This window comes from Cupressus sempervirens, chromosome 3 (genome assembly GCF_028749045.1).
Source record: "Cupressus sempervirens isolate cs-2001-9-10 chromosome 3, ASM2874904v1, whole genome shotgun sequence".
Taxonomy (NCBI): domain Eukaryota; kingdom Viridiplantae; phylum Streptophyta; class Pinopsida; order Cupressales; family Cupressaceae; genus Cupressus; species Cupressus sempervirens.
In genome coordinates, this window is record NC_143120.1 from 390,222,446 (window position 1) to 390,245,032 (window position 22,587).

The window sequence follows — 22,587 nt, forward strand, 5'->3', positions numbered from 1 at the left end:
TAAATAATGGAGAAAGTAAAGCTAATACTTCTGAGCATTGATACTCTGCTCCTTGTAAAGCAATGCAACTATTGTGGAGATTTTGTGAAGCTTGTTTTAGGACATTTATTTTATGTGACAATATACTTTCCATTGTCCTTACTTCTATTTCTTTGCCTGCTTCCAATTCTTCCACTTCCATTTGTTGATCCATACCCACATTTGATGCATCAATATTTGTTTGTGTCTCTTCATCGTTTACCTCAATGACTGGCCTTGCTACATTCTTCAAAGTTTTAACCTCATTCTCTAGAGCAGCCATTCTTTGTTCAAGCACATAAGTTTTCTTCATTTCTTCTTCATATTTCTTCCTTGTCTCAATGTACATGCAATAAGTTTGAAAGAGCTGTTCTTCCAACATGTCCATCTTGCTTTTCCCCATAAGTGACACTGTGTTCATCATATTGTGTATCTGGTCACTTGATGTTGTAGTGGCATTCCAAAATATCACAATTCCTTGGGGGGAGTCTCTGACCTCCATAAGTGTTGGCTTATCAGACTTAGGGGCCATACTCCAAATTGCCATTGTCTTAGTATCAATATTGAAACCAGTCCCTTTCAATTCTTCAGTGATATTGGTCTCCTCAAATGAGACAAATTTACTTCGTCTTCTAATTTGATCTAACATAAAAGATGAACTTATTTCCCATCCAGGGAAGAGCAACATTCCACTTCTCTTTACTAGCTCTCTAGTTTCAGCTACAGTGAGGGTTTCACTGTTTGGATCATATTCTTGTAATTTTTGCACTAGCTCTGCAACACTTTCCTCTGAATCTCCTGGTTGCAATTGTAGAGATAGTTCATTTTTCTTAATCTTGAAAAGAAAAGATTTGAATTCCTCAGAACTAATGAAGTCATCATCCTTCATAAACTCTTGAGCTTGTATAATTCTGTCATCTATCATCCTGGCCTCAAGCTCAAGTTTGTTCGGGATTTGTTCATTATTAGTGGCCTGCTTTATCAGAAAATTGTGTGTGATATCATCACAATATTTACTCCTTCGTGGCTGAATTTGGAGGGGCTTTTCCCTTGCTTTGTTTGGTATTTCAGTCAACTTCTTCCTCTTTCTACCACCTTGAGCCCAAGAAGAACTTTCTAGTTGCTCCTCTTCTTCTTCAATTTCAATCATGATGTCCTGCTCAGGGGATTCAGGCTCTATTCTGTTTCTAACTTTAGGAGGCACCTGAGACATTATGCTTTCATAATTTTGGATACATTTTTTGAATCTATCCAAATATCTCTCTTCATGATAGAAACCCTTAAAAGAAGGATTTGTTCTTTTCATTCCCTCTTCAATTTTCATTATGTCTTTCCACATTAGGGTCCTATCTCTGCATTCCTCAGTCTCCAAGCAATTTGTGATCACATCTTTGTCCCAACAAGGCTTGCTACTGGGCAAATTGTATTTTTTCATTTGTTTCAGGGCATGCCAAACAAGATCATTAGGCTCATAGGTACTAACAGGAGCTGAAGGCAGTAGAAATTCTCTCATAAATTCATCCAATTCTTCTGTTGCATCCTTGCCTATGGTAAAGTCCCAACTTTAACATTTCTACATACAAAAGTTCCTTTTCTAATTGTGGGTCCCAGGTGTTCCTGTTTCATCATAATCAATTGCCAAAAGAATTCAATGATTCCCATTCTCTCTGGAATGTGTCTTGGTAAAAGATGAGGAGGTTGGGGGCATCCATAAACCCTTATGATGGAACAATTTTCATAAAGAAAAACACTTCCTCAATCATGTCCCAACTTCCTACCATCATCATAGCATTTAGAGGGTTTAATTAACGTTCTAACACCCCTAGGGACCCTCTCAATTATATCAGCTAGCATATTTGAAACTGGATGCAGAAAATCATTGTAGAAAGCTAAAAAATTTGCAAGGGATAGAATCTTTGCCATACCCTAGTCCACCATTGTACTAGCAAGCTTTCTCCCATCTTCTCTGTTCCGTCAATAAAATCAGGATTGATGTGCCCTATGTTCTTGTACAAGATTAGATGCATTAACAATGAGTAATGGTGAAATTTGAAATTTCACATTTCTCCCTTTTGTGTAGCTGTGATCTCATTGTAACAAAATCGTACCCCACATTATGGTGCAAATCCTGTATATCTAAGGTCATGATATATACATTACCAGGAGCATTCATAGTTCCATCCAACCCTATCACCTTGTCCACTCCAAAGACAGTATATTGAAAATATTTGCTGAAAAATTCCAAGGGCATGAGGTCTCCTACCTTTTTAGGAATTTCACCCTTTTCTTTTCTGGACCTTGCAATGTGCCTCCTCATAACTCTACCAGTGAAGAAGCTCTTTTGAGTCTTGAAAGTCTCAGCAAGTTTGTCCTGTTCAATAATTTTGGTCATAGGCCCTCCCAGGTTGAAGACTTTTATGGATGTCTCCCTATCTAGTGTACACAGGATATTTCTATCCTTTCTGTGAAACCCATGGGTCACAGGATTATATGCCTTTATCAAGGCTTTCACCAAATCAACATCAACAATGACTTCTGGCATAATTAATTTTGCCAAATTTCTGTTCCAAGGATTTGAAATGGGTGGCTCACATTACCTGTTGTTATAAAAATACCAAAACAATTCATTGCCATTCATTTTTGGCACTTTAACATCTCTGCAAAAATTGTAAGGATCTTTGAAGATGTGTGAATTAACTGATTGAGAATTTGATGGTCTTGGTAGAAAATAGACTCATTCATCAGCATATAAACTCGCTATCTTCGTCTTTCCTTTCTTGACACTTTGAGTAGCTTCTTCAATATTCACTTGAGCAATCAAATTTCCCTCTTGTGCCATTTTTTTTTGAATTCAAAATCTCCAAACACTTCTTAGCAATTCAACCCTTTTGAACACACTCTGTGAATGTTGTGAATGAAATTCTGTTACATCACCCCTTTTAATGGTGCTTGAGCATAGAAGTAGCATTAATGGCATTTTTAAAGCGACATGCATGAAAATTTTCGAAAACTGAAAAAAGTATCACATTCATGCTTTACGGCGCTCGTACTGTCAATGCTTAAATCCTTTTTACCCTTTTTAGACAATACTTAACATTTTAGCAATTATGAAATCTCAGTAGTCACTTTACCTCTTTATGTTTTATGCAACGACCACGTGAATCCTTAGTACTTTGAGTTGTTCGTGGCATCGCAAGGTTTGCTATCTAACTCTTCTGTCTTGCCTGCAACCATGTGAAACCCTTTATTTCTCGTTCGCAGTTAATCTTAACACTTGATCTTTAAGCCATGCGAAACAATGAACATTTCTAACATCACCTTGTCGCTGCTTCACGACTTCTATTTTACTTTATGCTCTTAGCTGCACGATCGAGCGTGAACACCAACTTCCTCACCTCTTAACCACTTTGCAAGGTCTCACCTATTTGCATTAACTGCATTCCCTAGGCTGCAAAGTTGCAAACACTTTAATCTTCTTTTCTCCGCCTAATAGTAGCATTGGCACTTTTGACCCGCAACCTTGTGTTAGATCTTATGCTTGAGTGATCGCTGCCTCCCCACTTAATCTTCAAAGCTTTCAAAACAGCCAACGAAGTAACGAACAAAGCCAACTCAAGCTTAATCTCTCGTTCGCGGCTTCTATTTTACGTTACAACTTTAACTGCGAGATTGAGCAATAACCAAGCTTTTATAAGATCTTAACTGTTTCGCTAGTTCATGGCTATGTATCAAACTGCAGCATTTAGCCACGCGAACCCGTGATCAAAGCTGGTCTCCAATTCACTCCGTAATACTAACTCTTAAGATTTTAAGCTGCGAAGTTGCGTGAAGGGTTTCTCTAACATTAGTCTCCACTTTGCTGTTTAATTATTCTTATTGCATCATAACGAACTGTCTCCAGATGTCTCCAGATGTCATATTCTCATGCTATTATGAGGCTAGAGATCTAGTGTGCATCCTCCTTTCGCATCGTACCCACTTGAACCATGCTCTCACACTTGACCACGGAGAAGCTGCAAAAATGCCTATTTAACTGTGTCGCGCCTTCGCTGCTTGAACCAACCTTTTGCAATAGACTGCAGAGACCTTGTGAACATTGCCCAATTAATTGAGTCACACCATCGCGCCTTAGAAAAAGGTTAAAACGTAACAAGGCAAATATATAGAGATAAGCCTTGGTTGTGCCATCACCACTTAAAATTTCAATTTTCTCTTAAAGTGCGAAACCTTTTAACACATTCATTTAAAACAAGAAGGGTTAAAAGATGAGAATATGCATACGGCCATGAAATTAGGGCCTCTCTAGGAAATTTCTGCAACATGAAAATGCAAACCCTAATTACACCAATTTAACCTGAATTTTCACAATAGGGTCTTAGGATTTTAAAAAGGTGAAAATACAGGCCAACATATTTTAACAAGTAAACTCCACTATTACATTCCATCTCACACCAACTACCACATAACTTTCTAATCCCTTAACACAAGGTGAGGGTATACACCAAATGGGAGACTTTCCCAAGTACAATGCAAAATAAATATAGCAAGCCTCTTTATACAAATGGATATAATAGAAATAATCTCCTCCAAGCTTTAAAACTTTATAAATAACCTGCAATAGAAAAACAATCTTCCCATGGAAAGCTCTCCTCCTAGCCGTAGGACTTTTCAAGGCCACCCCCGAGGTGGGAGAACCTTAACTAGGTGGGGAAACACATGTTTTACAGCCATTCTCACACACGTATATTTACACATCATATTTTTACAACACATACTCAATGTCACTTTTTAACACAATACTCCCAACCAATGCTTGCACTTAGGATCACTATTGATCCATCCAAAGGGTGAAGGTGGAAATGAACACTGGGGAGAATCCACATCGCAATATAATAACACATGCCTTCACAAGGCTATATATCTCCCATCACATGCCTTCACAAGGCTACCCTATATAATTTTACATGTCTTCACAAGGCTTCATTCACAACCCATATGGCTCCCAATTAAAGAAAACCCTTATGGCCCCCAAACAAATGTGGCACCATAACACCCTTATGGCATCCCTCTCCTTTATAGGGAGAGACACTCAGCCCAAATGCATTCCCATTCACCCTTCACCTAACAAGGTTCTCTTCTCTCCCAAGGGTGAGTTTCACCTTGGAACACCCATACACACACATAGAAAATTAAAAGAAAAATCCAAGAAAACTTACAAGAACACCATAACATTATTCAATACAATACACTACAATACATTTACAATTATACAAATTGCAACAACATCCAACATGAACACAAAGACATTTTTACCAATATGCTACTATGGCCACAAGAATACATTATATAGATACTAACCTTCTTCCAAGCTTGCACAAGGATGGCTGAGCTCTTCTCTACCAAGCTTCCTCTCCTTCCTTCCTAAGATCCCCTTCTTGCCTTAGCCAAAATCCCAAGAGTTCTCTCATGTTTTCCTCCCTTCCCTAGTGGGTTTCCAAATCTCCTGAGTATGTCTCTAAGAATAGAGAGTGGGCATTGACCTACCACTTCTTCCGAAACTCCTCTAAGAAGGCTCTCTACCATTCTCACCTACCACACATCATGAGGTGGATTTCCCTTGGTTTGATAAAAGATTCCCTTTTCTATCTCCTAGGTCGTCACTCTCTTCTAAGGCATTTTTGAAAGGTCATAGTTGATCTTTGGGAAACTCAACTGGCCTAGAAATGTACCCCAACCCATAGTACACCCATGGGACAAGTCATTTTAAGCCTAAACTACCCCCTAGATTCACTTTTTGCCCTCGAAAAACCCACCAAGAGTTGACCTACGAAATTGGGTGATGGGGTAGTTATCTTGGCTCTCTAAACAAGAAATATCACCTAGGGTTCCTACACTATTTACTCAAGTGTCACTCTACTATCTACCAACATGCTTGGCATGCCACATCACAATACATGTGTCAATTGACACCACATAAAACACATCACTTTACAAACACAAAGCACGCCAACATGGATATTTACAAATTTACATTTAGTACTAGTACAATTCACTCCAACATAAGTTTACAAATAAAAATGCAATTATAATTGGGTTTTGTCCCTCCTTAAGGTTAACCTTGGCTTCACAAGGAATGGCACAACAATCACTTAGCAAAGGTTCTCCTTAATATCCACGTTTATACTTCCTGCACACTCGTGAAAATGTCAGTAGTCCAATAGAAAGTAAATATAAAAATAAATGTGCAGGGTAACAAAATCATCATGCTCATAAATCCCAATATCCATTATAACACAATTTACATAAAGAATCTGCATAGTAACATTACCTAATTAAATCACATAGTCTTATCTACACTTCCATATTCCTTGACATCCTTGAATCTATATTCCTAAACATAGTGCATCATTATCTTTCTTATCTACTCCAAATGTAAAATCAACTTATATACACCAATGTAGGAATCAAATGAAAAACATAGAATTAAATTCATTTCCATTAATAAGCATGTTGTACAAGTCATAAACCATGATTAATAACATCACATAAAATTACCACATAATCTGAATAATTAAAATATCACTTGTCCATAAGTACTCAATGTATCGAAGTAGTATGATCATGGAATCTAAGTCATGAGCTACTTACGTATGTACTAGCATGATCAGTCACATCACATGGAATCATTACTTCAACTGAATAATACAATATAACCTAAATAGTTCACACTAGAATCACACATAATGTCGACTCCCTTGCCTAGTGCATATTCTTCTCATCATACTACCATTTTCAAGTTAATCAACTATAAAACATCCCATCACTTTCTCGGGATAAGGCATAAGCCAAAATTTACTTAAGACAACTAATCAAGATGCATTTCTAATTATGCCAACCTAAATTCAGTAATTAATCATAGCATATAGGGTGGATGAGAAAAACTTACACCAACATATCAAATTCACTTATTTACTTTAGTTAAACCCTAGTCTTATTTTACCATAATTAAATCATCTATGAAGGTGGCGTCAACTATTGCTTTCTTTTAGTTAGCATTTCCACATGGTTAGTCAATAATTACCATAGTAAAGCAATATAACATTTTACCAGAAGTAACCTTACAAATTTTGTACACATTAATTTATCTTAAGACCTACTATTAGGTTATCACATTATGGTTTCCAAGTTCCTCCATATTTCTACAACAATTCCTATAAAGGTATATGTCAGATCACTATTGCCGATATTATCATCTGAAGTTGTAAAGCTATGGTTTTATTTAGTGCATAAGAGGAGGGGTCTTACATTTTAATGGTCACTTTTGAGGTTGAGAGGGTCAAATAGATCAAATTAGGCCAAAAAAGCACCAAAAAAAAAGTTTAAAAAAATTGTTTTCAGACCAAATTCGGCCCATGTTTGACCACTGGGCAGCAAATTCTTCAAAATTCGCTCCAAATTCTGCTCGGGTTCTTCTGACAGAATTTGCAGCAAATATGTGGTTTTGTAGGCGAATTTAGGGAGATTTGACAAGAACGAGACTTTGTACAGAATTGAACCAGACTTTGAGGGTTGCTGGAGAGAATTTGGTAGCTTAATTTTGAAGGGCACTTCTTATCAAAATGATCCTTCTCAAATTAGTCTAATATCCTGGAGGGACAACTGAAATGTGCACTACCAATAGAACTAGTTGGTTAACCCACTACCAATAGAACTAGTTGGTTAACCCACTACCAATAGAACTAGTTGGTTAACCCCTTCCCTAATCTATATTTAGAGTTGAGATGCAACTCACATAGGCTCTTTTTTATCTTCTTCATCACTCATGCTGTGAGAATTACAACTCATAGTGACATTGTGAGAAATGAAATTTGTGGTTGCCATACATATGTCATAATGTCATTAAATTATGCACGGGCTCATGACAAAGTAGTTCTGTTTTTTATAAAATTTTATTTTAGGACGCTAGAAGCACATATACAGAGGATATGCAAAAATCCGAATCCTTGTTCTTCAACCTCTGTCAAATGATGACTCCATTTTTTTTTTCTTAACGAAGTTTTGAAATGGAGGATTCACAATTTACAAAATTCTAATTTGACTTTTTAGTTTTTAAAGTATATATGCAATTGCAGAAGAAAAAATATATTTAAAATTAAGTTAGTAAATGGATTTAAGTACTGAAATATTGCTATTGGAAAATTAAACCTAAAGCTAAAAGTTAAAGAATAAGAAATCTAATTACTAATTGCATTTTGAAACCCCCAAATGAGTAAATTACTAACTTGAAATAAGCAAAGTTGTAAAAACTAAAAACTGTCATATGACTGGTAATTTATAGTTGCAGATTTAAGAATGACTTGCAAATGTCCAAGAAATACCTTGAGGCTTGAAAAAAGTGTTAATTCAGTGATTGATTGATGAAGACTTTTCTTTTGCTCTTCCTCTTCCTCTTATTCACTCTTCCTAATGCTCTCCCCCAATTAATGAAGATGTGTTAAATGCTCTTGCTTCACTTTTCCTATCTCAATGTTCTCACTCTTGTAGCTTGTTGCTACTTCAAGCCTTGTTGTTGAAACTCGAGAGTGATTTGGAGTGAGGTTGAGATCTTTATTTATAGTATTTTGGAATCACTCAAGGTGTGGATGAAGCCCATGAACCTTTAGGGTTAGTGTTATTAAGCGTTTTTTGGTATTAAAAAGTTACTTTTTGAGTCTACATGAGGGCAGAGGATGCTTGGGTGTTTCTAGTGTGTTTAGGAGACACTACCGAGCCCTTCAAGGGTCTTGAGGACATCTGAATGTTTACTAGCAATCTTCAAAATAAGAGATGTTGTGGAAGCATCCCCTCTAAGATGTTCCTTCTTTGAGGGAGACATCCTAGAACTTCCCTTGAAAGATGGTGATGGTGGCGGACCAAGGGGTGCACATTTCCTTGCAGTTCCCACAACCTTAAGGATGTCCCTTCTCTTGAAACACTTAGATTTTTGGAGGGGACGTGTCCTCATAGAACACTCATTTTTATATTTTTTTCAAATTTGTGCTCACCTTCAAGGATGCATAACTATCTTTGTAGGTTTGAATTTTTATTCTCTTGATATATTTTATCATACTCTAAGGCACAGTAACGAGAATCGCCTGAATTGGCGATTCCGCGACCAGATTCATGCTGGGCGATTTTTTTGCATCGTGTATCGGTATCGCCGATTTTTGGGCCATGAATCGCCTGAATCGCCGATTTAGGCGATTCATGTAAAAATCGCCAAAATCGCCTACAAAAATCAGGTATGAATCGCCCGCGGCATGTAAAAAAGGAAGTTGAAATTTAAAAAAAAATCACTTGTTTTTTTCACTTTGTTTTTGACCTATTCTCTTTGTTATAAGTCTAAGGCACATGGGACACTTTTTCCTACAAAACTCAAACATTTGGCTGCTCTTATATTAAGTGTGCAATTGTATGTGATCATGCAAATCCTTTTTGAAAACCCCACTTGCCTACACAATGATGTTCCCTTGAATGGTGATGGTAGCTTTTTAACCTTAAAACTTCAGAACTTAGTGATTTGGTTTGCTTCATTTGTAACTTGAATTTCCATTTTTCATTGTAACTTTTCATTGATCTTCAGTTCCTTTAGCACCTGGTGAAATTGTGTAAAAGCCATATTGTTAATCTGCTATGATAATAAATGATGAAACAAACAAACAAGACAAAACTTTGTACATGGTTGCCTATTAAAATAATGTGACTTTTCTTTAATGGCCATCTTAGTTGTCCTAGTTAGTTCAGGTAGTTTTTATTTTTGTCTCAGCTCACTATTGTTTCATTTGGAAAAACATTGTCTCTATAAATCTATCTAAGGAGCTTTCATCTTTGTTCAACACAACATTGCTTTACCATAACATGGTATCAGAGCAAGTCAACAGTTTTTTTCAGAATTTTGTGATTTTTCCAAATAAAAATTTAGAGTTTGTTGACAAATTTTTATTTAAGAATTTGTGAGGTCTTGTTTTCTGAATTTTGAGGGTTGTTTTCTTTGAAAAATCATACTGATTTTTCATAGGGTATATCTGAGGTCATTTTCTCTGTATGATGACATGCAAGGAAAACCTGTAATTTTTGTGGCTTGAGCTCGGTTTGTTGGGAATGTTTTTGTTCAGCAATCCAAGCCATTTTGAAGAATCACATCCATGTTTGGGCAATCTCTCTATGTGGTTTTTGGCTTGCATTTGTGCAGATACTTTCAAGGAAAATCTATTCTGCAACTTTGGTTTTTCTAGCTCGCATTGCCTATTAACCACGTCTTTTTTATGCAATTTGTGCGTTTTTTATTTCTTCCCAATCATGTGTTCTGAAATTCTTCTACCTATATGCATTGTTTTGAGACCCAGGTCTTTGTGTGTTTTGAGGGTTTCTCCTGTGATGGTAAGGCCTGTGTCTGTGTTGTTCTTTATTTTCCTGCTCATGTGACGACTCTAAGAAGTCGAGGATGGCTCTAATGACATGCCTTCTGTTCTATGCAATGTCTTCATCTGCCTGCGACAACATGTCTTGAGCACGTAATCTGCGCTTTCCTTTGGCTGCCTGGAGATGTTCCGGTTTGGGTTTGTAAAGTTTATAATCGTTTACTGGTGGAGACTTGAATTGAAAAATAAGTGAACTTATGTGAAGATTTCAGATCTTCTTTAATATCAAAGTTCTGAAATATATATATATATATATATATATATATATATATGTGCAGATCTGAATATGCCTGAGAATGTAATGCCTTGTTATTGATATATTTTCAGAATTCACAAATGCATAGAATATATATATATATATATATATATATATATATATATATATATATATATATATATATATATATATGCATTGAGATATGTTTACGCCTACGTAGCCATACTGAAATACATAACAATATAATTAACATCCTTAAAAGTCATTGATCAGATGCTTATTGTTTCATATAAAACACTTTAGACTTAACTAAGTCTTGCACCCAATAATGCACCAATTCATGTTTACACATAATCAGATTGTTATTACATTATCGGTATTTGGAACCTGATTGATATTCATAATACAATGGACTTGATCGGCATTTATAATGCAATAACTTGATTGATATTTATAATGCAATAACTTGATCGGCATTTTATAAGGATGAATAGGTATATATATATATATATATATATACTGATTATAAATATTAAAAACACATATACATAATTTTGCTTCAATTTCCATGAAGTTAATCTTCTCAACACTCCCTCTTTAGCAATGCGGGAATTGAAGGAAATATAATACAAGTTTTGCACCACTTAAAAATGGTTTAACCAAATTATGGTGTTCGGCAAAATCCAGCCCGAAGAACAAAGATAATGCATGCTTCAATACTTTTGCTGTTAGAAGATAGATCAACTATAAATAAGGTCATCACCTTACAATAGTGATCTTACACATAAGAAAGGTTGTCACCTTTCATAACACATTTTTGCAAACATCTAATTTTATTCATGAATATAATAATTTACAATTGCATTTACAAATTTGTCATACCAAGTTTACCTCTGAAGTCAACATTTTGCTCATTTGTGAAAATGTCAACATTTTGCTCATTTGTGCTGATATAAATCAGCTTGATAACATTTCTGTCAACCATGTCTCTTATGTAATGATAAGGAGTCTTGATGTGCTTCGATTGATTATGGAAAATAGGATTTGCAGAAAGTTTGATGTAGCTCTGGTTATCACAATGAATCACTGTAGGACTTATTTGTTTTCCAAAGAGTCCAAATAATAGCTTTCTCAGCCATATTGCTTCGCATGCTCCCATGGAGGCTGCCATGTACTCAGCTCCGGTGGAACTCAAGGCAACTATAGGTTGTTTTCTATTGAACTAGGATATCATTGTTGATCCAAGGTTGAAGCAACACCGTGTAGTACTTTTGCGGTTTATGGAACATCCAACCCAATCAGAATCAGTATATCCTTCAAGTTTGATCTCTACATTTTTGTATTTCAAACCAAGACCAATGGTGCCACGTAGATATCTCAAGATATGTTTGGCAGCCATCAAATGAATCTTCGTTGGTTCATACATAAAATGACTAAAAACATTTGTAGCATAGCATATATCAGGCCTAGCATTTACAAGATACCATAAGTGATCCAATGATATGTCTGTAAAGAGTGGAATCAATAGATTCCAAATTCACGACTTCTTCTTTTAGTTTGTGTAGATTAGTTTCTATTAGAGTTGTTAGAGGTTTGCTGTCCATCATTCCAAATCTAAGTCAAGATGTCTTGAGTGTACTTCCCTTGATTGTGAAAAATATGATCTTTTTTTGACATACTTCTAGGCCCAAGAAATAGTGTAGTAGGCCTAGATCCTTCATTTTAAATTCAGCTATGAGATTTTGTTTGCATCTTTCAAATCAAGTGATCATTACCTATTATCAATATATCATCAACATATAAAACAAGTATTAACATATCATCATTAGAAATTTTGAAACATATTTTTGGATCAGCTTCATTCTTTGAGTATCCTAGTTTGGTGAGGTAGCTATCTATCCTTTCATACTAAGCTTGAGGTGTTTGTTTGAGGCCATAGAGAGCTTTCTTGAGTTTACATACATATTTATCCTTATCCTTTATAGAAAAACCTTTGGGTTGTTCAATATATACTTCTTCATTTATGACACCATTCAAGAATGCTATCTTGACATCCATTTGATGTATCTTCCATCTTTTGGATGCTGCAATTGGAATAATTGTTCTTACGGAAGTGTAGCAAGCAATTGGAGCAAAAGTTTCCTCATAATCAATACTTGCTTTTTGAGAAAAACCTCAAACAACAAACCTTGCTTTATGCTTTTCAATACTGCTATCAGAAGCATATTTGATTTTGTATAACCATTTTGATGAAACAATTGATTTGTCTTTTGGTCTACGTACAATATCCCAAACATCATTTTGTAATATGGATTCATATTCCTCAACCATAGCATCTTTCCAAGCTTGACAAGTTAGGGCTTTTTCAATAGTTGACGGTTTAGATTTAGTAAGTTTAGTTACTAATGCAGTTTAACAAGATTTGTTTTTGGTGTTCTTGCTTTCCTCGGAAATTTCATTTGGTTCAACATTATTTTCTTTAATCATTTTCCTTGCCCATGATGGCCTTTTCTTGATATTAGTGATGTCTCTATTCTCTGTATGTGGTAACAATTCATTCTCTTCTAATATGTTCTCCCTTTGAATTTTAGTTTGTAGATTTCCATCTAAGTCTATGGGCTCATCTTTTGTACTTGTAGATAGTTTTAAAGCAGTGTTTTCTTCAAATATGACATCTCTGCTTATTTCAACTGATCTTTGTTCACGTACATAGACTCTATACCCTTTGAAGTTCTCACTATACCCAACAAATATTCCTTTCTTCCCAGATGGTTCTAACTTGGTTCTTTTTTCTTTAGGTATGTGAATGTAAATAGGGCAACCAAATATTCTAAGATGAGTTAAGTTTGGTTTAGTTCTTGTAAAAACTTTTTCAGGAGTTATGTTTTCTAGTATAGAGTGTGGACATCTGTTTTGAATGTATACGGCTGTATTGATGGCCTCTGTGCCCAAAATGAGAAATGTAAATTTTGATCATGAAGCATAGCTTTTGCAGCTTCAACAATGGCCCTGTTTTTTCTTTCTGCTACCCCATTTTGTTGAGGATTATAAGGTACTGTACACTCCCTTTTAATCCCAATAGAGGTACAAAAGGGTTTGAAGTTTTCAGAGGTATATTCTCCTCCATTGTCTAATCTTAACATTTTAATTCTTTTTGACGTTTGATTTTCCACTATTTCTTTGAACTCTTTAAATTTTGGTAGGACCTTATTTGATTCTTTCACCTTTAAAAAATAGATCCAAGTTTTCCTGGAGAAATCATCAATGAATATTATATAATAAGAGAATCCTGCTAGAGAAAGTGTTGGCATAGGTCCACATAAATCAGAGTGAACTAGTTCCATAATTGATTTAGACTTGTGTTAACTAGGAGGAAAAGGTCTTTTTATATTCTTTCCTAGAGCACATCCTTTACACGTGCCTATATGATTTGAATTTAAGCTAGGTGTTCCAGTGGTGATTTTTTCTATATTTGGAAGTGAACTGAATCCAATATGTCCAAGCCGTCTATGCCATACTTCATTAGAATCTGTCACTTTATGGATTAGATCTTGCTTTTGGATGTTGCATAGTTTATATAGGGTCCCGTCTCTAGTCCTTATGGTGATAGCATTCTTGAGATTAGTGTTTTCAGGCTAGTACAATACTTTGTCTTCATTGAAGGTGACTTGAAAACCTTCATCAGCAAGTCTAGAGATCGATACTAGATTTCTTTTTATGCCCGGTACAAAGAGAACATCTTTCAATTTTAGTTTAACCCCAGTTCTTAATTGTATAGAATAGGTCCCAATTCCTTTTACTGGATATGTGGAATTTTCAACAATGGTGACTCCTTTAGTGAGATAATTTTGAAAAGTTTCAAACTTATCTCTAAATCCTGTTATGTGTCAAGAAGCACCACTATCCATTATCCACACATTTTCGTTGGATTTCATCTCACTTGATAGAGCAGAATAGAATAACAAATTTTCATCCTTTTTTGTTTTGGCTAAGGAAGGTAGGATTTTTCCCCTTTCTAGGCAATTTCTGAAAGTATGTTTGAATTTCTCATAGTTATAACATTGAACTTTGGAGAAGTAATTTCTTTTGTAATTATTATTCCCTTTCCTTTGAATTTCCTCTTTTTCCCTCTGTTGTTAGAGACTGAGAAGAGCTTGATTTTCTCCCTCTTGATTTGAAATGATCCCTCTAGAAATTAGTCTTGATTCTTCTGATGTGCAATCATTTTTTTAGTTGATCAAAAGCTGGCATTGAAGGTCTGCTGACAACTTGGATGAATGCTTCCCAAGATATAGGAATCCTCTTAGTGCTATAATGGATAGTTTTTGGTCTTCTACTTTGCTTCCAATTGAGGATATGTGCTTTTTTATTTTGGAATTTTTTTTGAAGTAGGATGAAATTGATTCTCCTTTATTCATTTTTGTATTCATCAGTTGATTTTTTAATGTAATCAATCTACTTGAATTGTTGATTTCAAATGTATCCTTAGTTGTCTTGAATACTTCGAATGCTTTTTTTAGATTTGAGATGGATGGAAGACTACAATCTTTTATTGAATCAGCAATGATTTTTCTAGCTTTATTAGTTCATCTTTTCCAAGTGGCCTTTTCTGCCTCATCTTCAGGCATTGAGATATTTGATTTAATGAAGGATTCTAGTTCCAATTCTTCGAGAATTGTAATAATTTGTATTTTCCATGAGAAGAAATTTGCTGCTTCTTCAAGCCTGCCCTCTACTCTCGCATTGTTTGACATATTGTTACTTTTGTTTCAAGATTTTGAATTAGAAAGTCTCTCTACCAACCTGGCTCTAATACCATGTCAAGTTTATGATCATTTATTGGTGGAGACTTGAATTGAAACATGATGAAACTTATGTGAAGATTTTAAATCTTCTTTAATATCTAAGTTTTGATTTATTTACACACACACACACACACACACATGCAGATCTGAATATGCCTGAGAATGTAATGCCTTGTTACTGATATATTTTCAGAATTCACAAATGCATACTATATATATATATTGTGACCCTACGTAACCATACCTCAATACAAAACAATATAATTAACATCCTTAAAAGTCATCGATCAGATGCTTATCGTTTCATAGCAAACTCTTTAGACTTAACTAAGTCTTGCACCCGATAATGCACCGATTCATGTTTACACAATCAGATTGTTATCACATTATCGATATTTGGAAGCTGATTGGTATTCATAATACAATAGACTTGATCGGCATTTATAATGTAATAACTTGATTGGCATTTTATAAGGATATATGTGTGTGTGTGTGTGTGTGTGTGTAATCAGATTTAACATACTGATTTATCATCAGATATATAAAAACACATACATAATTTTGCTTCAATTTTCATGAAGCTAATCTTCTTAACAGGGTTTTCATAATTTTTTTGGATTGGTTTATAATTTTTCCTTAAAATATTTGGGGGGTATTAATAATTCTTTTTTGCTAAAAAGTTGACCGGGAGTCTTATAACTTTTGCCCATAAAAAATATTGTGGATTTTGTATGATTTTTGCCTCAATTTTTGCCAATTACTCACTGATGTTTCAGTGTCTGGTTTTGATCCATTTTTCTCCTAAAAAATTGTGTTAAAAAAAAAAATTATCCTCAAAATCGTTTTTGGTTTCTTCATATGGATGTTGTTTTTAGCCTTAGGGTTTTTTGATTTTTTTGCAAAAAAATCATCGGAGGGTTTTGTTGATTTTTTGGACAAAAATAATGTCTTCTTGCAGTCTTTTAGTGTTCATCTGCAAAAGTTATTGGTGAGTCATGGTATCTTGGAGTTTGTTTTGGGGCATTGTGCTCATCTGCAAAAGGGTTTGGTGGCTTTTCCTCAAAATCATGGTATTAGTTTCATCTCAGTGTGTCTAGCTATAGGGAGTTGATACCTTTGTTTACCAAGGTTGGCAAGTTATTCGTTATCTTGGTCATTTGCAGAATCAAGGAGGGTCTTAGGAGCAAGCTCATTTTACAGAGCATTCTGATGAGGAGGGGGCAGCCTTTTGTGCATTTGTGACCAAAAGACTTGTGGATTGTCTTCTTTAGGGTATTTAGAATGATGACCATTATGGGAGGGTATTAAAATAATGTAATGTTTGTTTACTTGTCATCTTAGTTGTCCTAATTAGTTTAGGTGGTGTCTAAATTTGTCTTCAGTTAATGATTGTTTCATTGATAATCGTTGTCTTTGTAAAGCTATTTAAGGAGCCTTCATCTCCTCTGTTTAATACAACATTGATTTACCATAATATTGCCTAGCTTGACTAAAAATAAAAGAAAAAGAAACCAAGGATTTAGTTTAAAGGTTGAACATGATACACAAATGGTGTATGGGCACAACGAAGTATAGGATATTACTTATGATTGTCTTCCTTCAGATGATATGGAAGTCAGGATAGGGTGCACGTGGCCTAGTGAGTTTCTAGAGAAAGATCTTATCTCAATTCTCAATGTAGTTTTGTTGCCCCTATGATATATATCTCTTCTATATATATATAAGCTTTTTGTTTGGTCAATTTTTAATTTGATTCATTTATATCGCCATCTCTTCCACTTATTTATGAAAGAGCACAGGCATCTGAAATTAGAGTGTTGGAGAGATCTATTTTTGTAAGATTGACGTCATGCCTGAGTTAATGTAGAGTGTAGTGAAAAGGAGCTGCTTGCTACCCTTTATAGATCTGTGTGTTCTTTTATATTTGTATGTTTGCATGCGACTATGCAGATAAAATTAGGTTCTAGATGCCTGGGAACAGATCTGCAATCATTTATAGAATGCTGCTGCAATATCATGTGCCTTTATACGTGACATTGTATTGAAGTTCTCTGATATGCTATGTTCTTAGTGAATCCTTACTCCTAATTGTGTATAAACGTTGTATGAGTTTGAAATATAGCTCAAAATTCAGATCTGATTGCATTTCAATAATTTACTCCAATTAAAGGGGACTGCAATGATTTATTGCTCCCATGCCTGTAGGTAAGTAATACCTGTTATGGGCTATATATTGGTTATGATTGAAGTTTATGGTAGGGTACTGAACTTTTTGTAAGCATATGGTGAACTTTGGTGTTGTAATATGATGGGCATCCCTTCTTAGCAAATCTATTTTCATTTTGCTGGAGACAGTTCTAATTCCTTGTTATAGTACTTGCAATGTTGCAGCTTCAATTGACATTCTGACTTTTCTCAAATATCAAATGAATTTCAACTTTGTTTTTGACCTTTAGTTCTTCATTTAAATTCAATATTCTGGGTCACTGTGTTGAGTCAGGCTTGAGCAAGTGCTTCAGAGAAGCATTGGAAAAGACAGCAGAGTTCAGTGCATTATCCCTTAAAGATGTCTATTTTGCAGTTGATGGCACTTGCAAGGTAGTTTTACGTCCATGATTGCATATGCATAGCATACTGGAGTGAAAATATTGATTACTTGAAATATTTTTTTCCTTGTGCTATATTTGATTGAGGGAACAGGGTATACTGTATAACTCAATGGACAAAAGGTGCATGGATAATGTAATGTTTTCAATACAACTCATAGTTGTTCCTTACTCCATATAATTCATATTTGTTTGTAAAGAAATTTGATTTACTGATATGGTGGCAGGAGGTTACAGATTCTATTCAGTTTGGGAGATGGGTTAGTAATAGAAACAGTTGTAATTCCATGTAGAAGAGGGCGTACAACCGTCTGCGTGTCAAGTCAAGTGGGGTGTGCAATGAACTGTCAATTTTGCTATACAGGAAGGCAAGTACTCTCTGAAATGAAATTGTCGGGCCTTTCCTTGGGTTGTCTGGTTAGAATACTTTTTATACATTAGATTACTTGCATTATATTCTACAGAAGCTTATGCTTTCAATTCCATCAATCTGGTAGCATATGATGCATGAGTGCTATACACTGATGCATACGTGGCCTTTTTCTAGGATGGGTTTAAAGAAAAATTTGACTGCAGCAGAAATCGTAGAGCAGGTTGTTTATGCTCGTCGTCTTTTATCAGGAGAGGTTGGTCCAATTACAAATGTTGTATTTATGGTATGCATCCTTTCCTCTTGTATTTAGTGTCTGATTGATGAGTGATAGATTATTGCTTGCATGAAAATCAATATACCATTGATGTGCCAAGAATGCTTATTTGAATAGATCCCAGAGTTCAAGTTGTTTAAACTTTGGGTCTGTACAGAGAAGTTATGTATCTGAGTTGAAGGGGCTTTTGACATTGGTTCATTCCTTTCATACGCTAGTTAAGTTTGACATTGCGTTCTCTTTGACAATGGCTTCTAAATGCTTTCTGCATATACAATCACCATTATAAATGTCTGAAATGATCAAAACTGCTTTTAGGCTATTTTAGATTCAATTTATTTCTTGCACCTATTTTGAGTTGGATTTAGAAAGCTGTCTACACTAATAATAGTTAGAATAGGTCAGTGCGAATCCAGTAATACCTTTAGGCATGACAGAAATCATGCCAGTGTGGGATCTTGGAGCCATTGCCTGTATAAGGTAACCATCAACAGTTATTAAAAAAGCATCAACGTAATATGTAAACAGGACCCATTGAAGCGTGCCAGCACATTACAAATTGAAATAAATAATGGGGCCATCAACCATTAGGGACAAATGAAAAATAATATGGAATCTAAGAATTTACTACAAATTGTTCACAAGTCATCACCCAAAGACCAAACTTCAATATGCATTTCACATAGTTGTCTATTGTTTATGCTGAACACAGTTTCAATGCTTTTATATACTTGGCTCTATGAGTGTCCATGGTATTCCTCTATAAGTTGTTTAGATTTATCATTTTACCCAATCCATAATTGTGAAATTTGCACACTATGAATTATATGACATGATGAAAATTCGAAATGGCTTTAAGTTCCTTGCTAATTTTCTCAAACAGCTTTGCTATCATTTAATTTGGTTTTCACAATGATGTAGTGTGTCAAAAAATTTTCTCCAGAGTTTCAAACTTTATTTCATGCATTGATGTATATTTTTCATGGCATCTAATTAATGTCAAGTTGGTGAACTACAGATATTGTATTCAAAGGGTTTTCCCTATTGGTCACTGTAGACTGTTAGAAAATTTTAAAAAATGTTGTTAGTATGCTGCAATACATTAGAGAGGTTTTAGTAAATCGTATTTCTTTTTTATAGGAGACATCAAGATTCTTATCTATCCTTTCGTACCAATTTTCCAATCTCCTAATTATGCTTTTGAAGTTTGCAAAAAACTAAATCAATCTTGATGATATAATTATGTTAAAAATTTGATATGTTCATTGGTTAAATCTCCTAGCATTTCTTATATATTGTAGGTCAATGGTTTGTTAGACTGATCTGAAAAATGGATCAGTTTAGTGAACCAGTGGGGTCAAGCTACAACTCACCCGGAGTGACATTGTTGGTGCTTTTTGGTGCTGAAGTTCACCTGCAGAAAGAATCACAAGTTTTTCAGTCTGCTGCAAGCTCATCTGTAGTAGTATTGAAAGTGATGTTTTACTCAGTCAGTTGACTGATTTTAATGCTGTCTCTACTCCACTTGTTTTATACAATCAACAACTCAGGTTGCTTCGGTTGGGTGGTATTATTGCTTGAGACAATGCTGCAGGTTTGGCCAAACAGTTAGGGCACACATTTGGGCGAGTTTGGTGGTGTTCAACAATTGCAGAAAGGGACAAAATGTCATCAGTGTTTGTTGGTAACATCAGAGGTTTGCCCATAGAGGAAGCAAACTTGTTGAGCAGAAAATGTTACCTTGTTTTGGGTGGCAATTGTATTCCCTTATTTTGGTGGCAGATGTTTTCTCCTCTTTTGGTTGCATTTTTCATGATTGGGCACATGATTGTTTACTGCCCTAATGGCGACTAATTTTAAGATTGCTGGCATTGTTTCTCTCATTGGGCAGTGACCATTTTCTCTAATTGGGCAGCAATTGTTTTGATAATGCTACTCCCTGAAGGGAGCATGGTTACACTTGTTTGGTGTGTCTCTTCCTCTTCTAGCATGTTTGCCATCCTCTCTTAGCAGGTGCTGGTTTTATTAAATTATTATGTAGGTGACCAATGATTTGATTTCCTTACAGGACTGCAATTATTTTTGGTACTCTTGGTTATGTGCAACAGCCATCTGCATTCCCCGGGGAGAGAATCTGAAGGCATAGAGGCAAAAGTTGAAGAGTTGGAGAGAAAATAAGTCTTCTCTGTTTTATGGCTGGGGAGGCCATGTTTGAGGAGGTTGGCTGGTTGGATAGTGTTAGCCGAAGCCAATATGCTGGTTGATTGTTTTAGCCAAAGCCAAGCAGGTTGACTAGTTTGCTGAGGTTAGTTGGCAGAGGATCTTGAAACTAGAAGGAAGAATGCTGCTGTGAGTGTGGAATAGCTGATAATTTTTCAAGGAGTTGGTGGTATAAGTCTAGCATCCTTGTCTATGGAGGTTTTAGTCCTTTGTTTCCATTTTTACAGCATTGTAGGTATTGGCATAGGTCTCTTTTACCTTTAAGAAAATATGTAGGTGTATGTGAAATCCCATGAGGCAATTTAAGACACTTGTGCACTGTGGGTTAGTGGCAAGGGAGTGTATTTATTATTTGTAGAGTTCTATTCCCATTGAGGGGTTCTCTAGAGTTAACTTTCTCTTTACAAATGTGTGATCGTAAGGTTATTTAATTTTTGCATTGTTGAGTTGTTCTTTATGTTGACGATTGACATCTGTGGTATTGCATGTTGAGCTAGTTGAGAATATCTCTATTAAATCCATATTGCCAATGATTAAGAGCGTGGCATAGTTGCTTTAGTTTATGGATCTTGCACTATCTCAATTACAATGGTTATATGGCTTGAATATCATTTTAGGCTGTTGAAAGTGTGCTCACACCAATCATGGGTTCTAACTTCTAGCTAATCACCATATTTTATGGGGTAACAATTTTAGGTGTTCTATCGTCCATGAGACTTGGGGATATACCATACTATTGTACACATAGATTTGATTGATTCATTATCTGTTTCTTTCAGTTGTTTGATCAAAATAGAATTGCTTGGTCAAAGATTTTATCTTGCCGATGGAGAAAGACATACATTCGTAATATTTTCTCAACTAGTGCAGGCTCATCAATATATATATTGGGAGAGGCTCTAGGTGTAAGGAAACTCGGCAAGAAAGAAATATAATAGTTTCTACATAACCCATAAAAATGAAATAAATATGCAATTGAAATCCACATGCAAGAGAATAGACAACATACCCACAAAAATTGTGAAACAAGATATACCTTGGGAAACCCTCATTGAAGGAAAAACCCATCCTCCAAAAGCATCCATCACCATGTATTATTCAACAAAATCACCATTGCAATACAACTATGGAAGCCTTCAAAGCCATAGCCACAACTGAGCAATCTATGTGAACAAGCATGAATTCACACATCCCATGCCATGCTTCCAACCTTCACAATGCTCCCTTGGCTAATCTGTCAAGCCTTGTCTCGCTTGACTCTTTCGCTTTTTGCCTTCCGTCTTCTCACTTCTGACAACAACTACCCTTGTGGTTGCTTATATAGTAGCAAGTCCCACAAAACCACATAGTGGTATTACATAAACCATGTGCTATCTAACCCATTGACCCCACATTTAATATTGAAAATTTAATTCTTTTCCCCAATATTAAATAATTACATGAAATATTATCACAATGTTACAATACAACTCATCAAGTATATCCCATGGGAATCTTTACATGTTGCTTGTCCATCTAGGTGCAACATTACATAATAAAATAAAAATAATACAATATAACAATATTATGCAATGTGTGCAACACCCATTATCTCAACAATCTCCCACTTGTATA

The 22,587-nt window shown here is 35.3% G+C and overlaps 1 protein-coding gene across 2 annotated transcripts in view; it reads left to right on the forward strand.

Moving 5' to 3' along the window:
- The window catches only part of LOC149566657 (Radical SAM superfamily protein), an 81,628-nt gene that overhangs the window by 28,353 nt on the left and 30,688 nt on the right, over window positions 1-22,587 (forward strand). The window contains exons 4-7 of one of the 2 annotated variants that reach the window (XM_089819978.1): window positions 18,001-18,098; window positions 18,201-18,242; window positions 18,344-18,474; window positions 18,654-18,762. In XM_089819978.1, the coding sequence (XP_089676104.1) occupies window positions 18,001-18,098; window positions 18,201-18,242; window positions 18,344-18,474; window positions 18,654-18,762 (380 nt within the window). The remainder of the gene's footprint in view (window positions 1-18,000; window positions 18,099-18,200; window positions 18,243-18,343; window positions 18,475-18,653; window positions 18,763-22,587) is intronic. The other variant, XM_089819979.1, reaches the window with a different exon arrangement.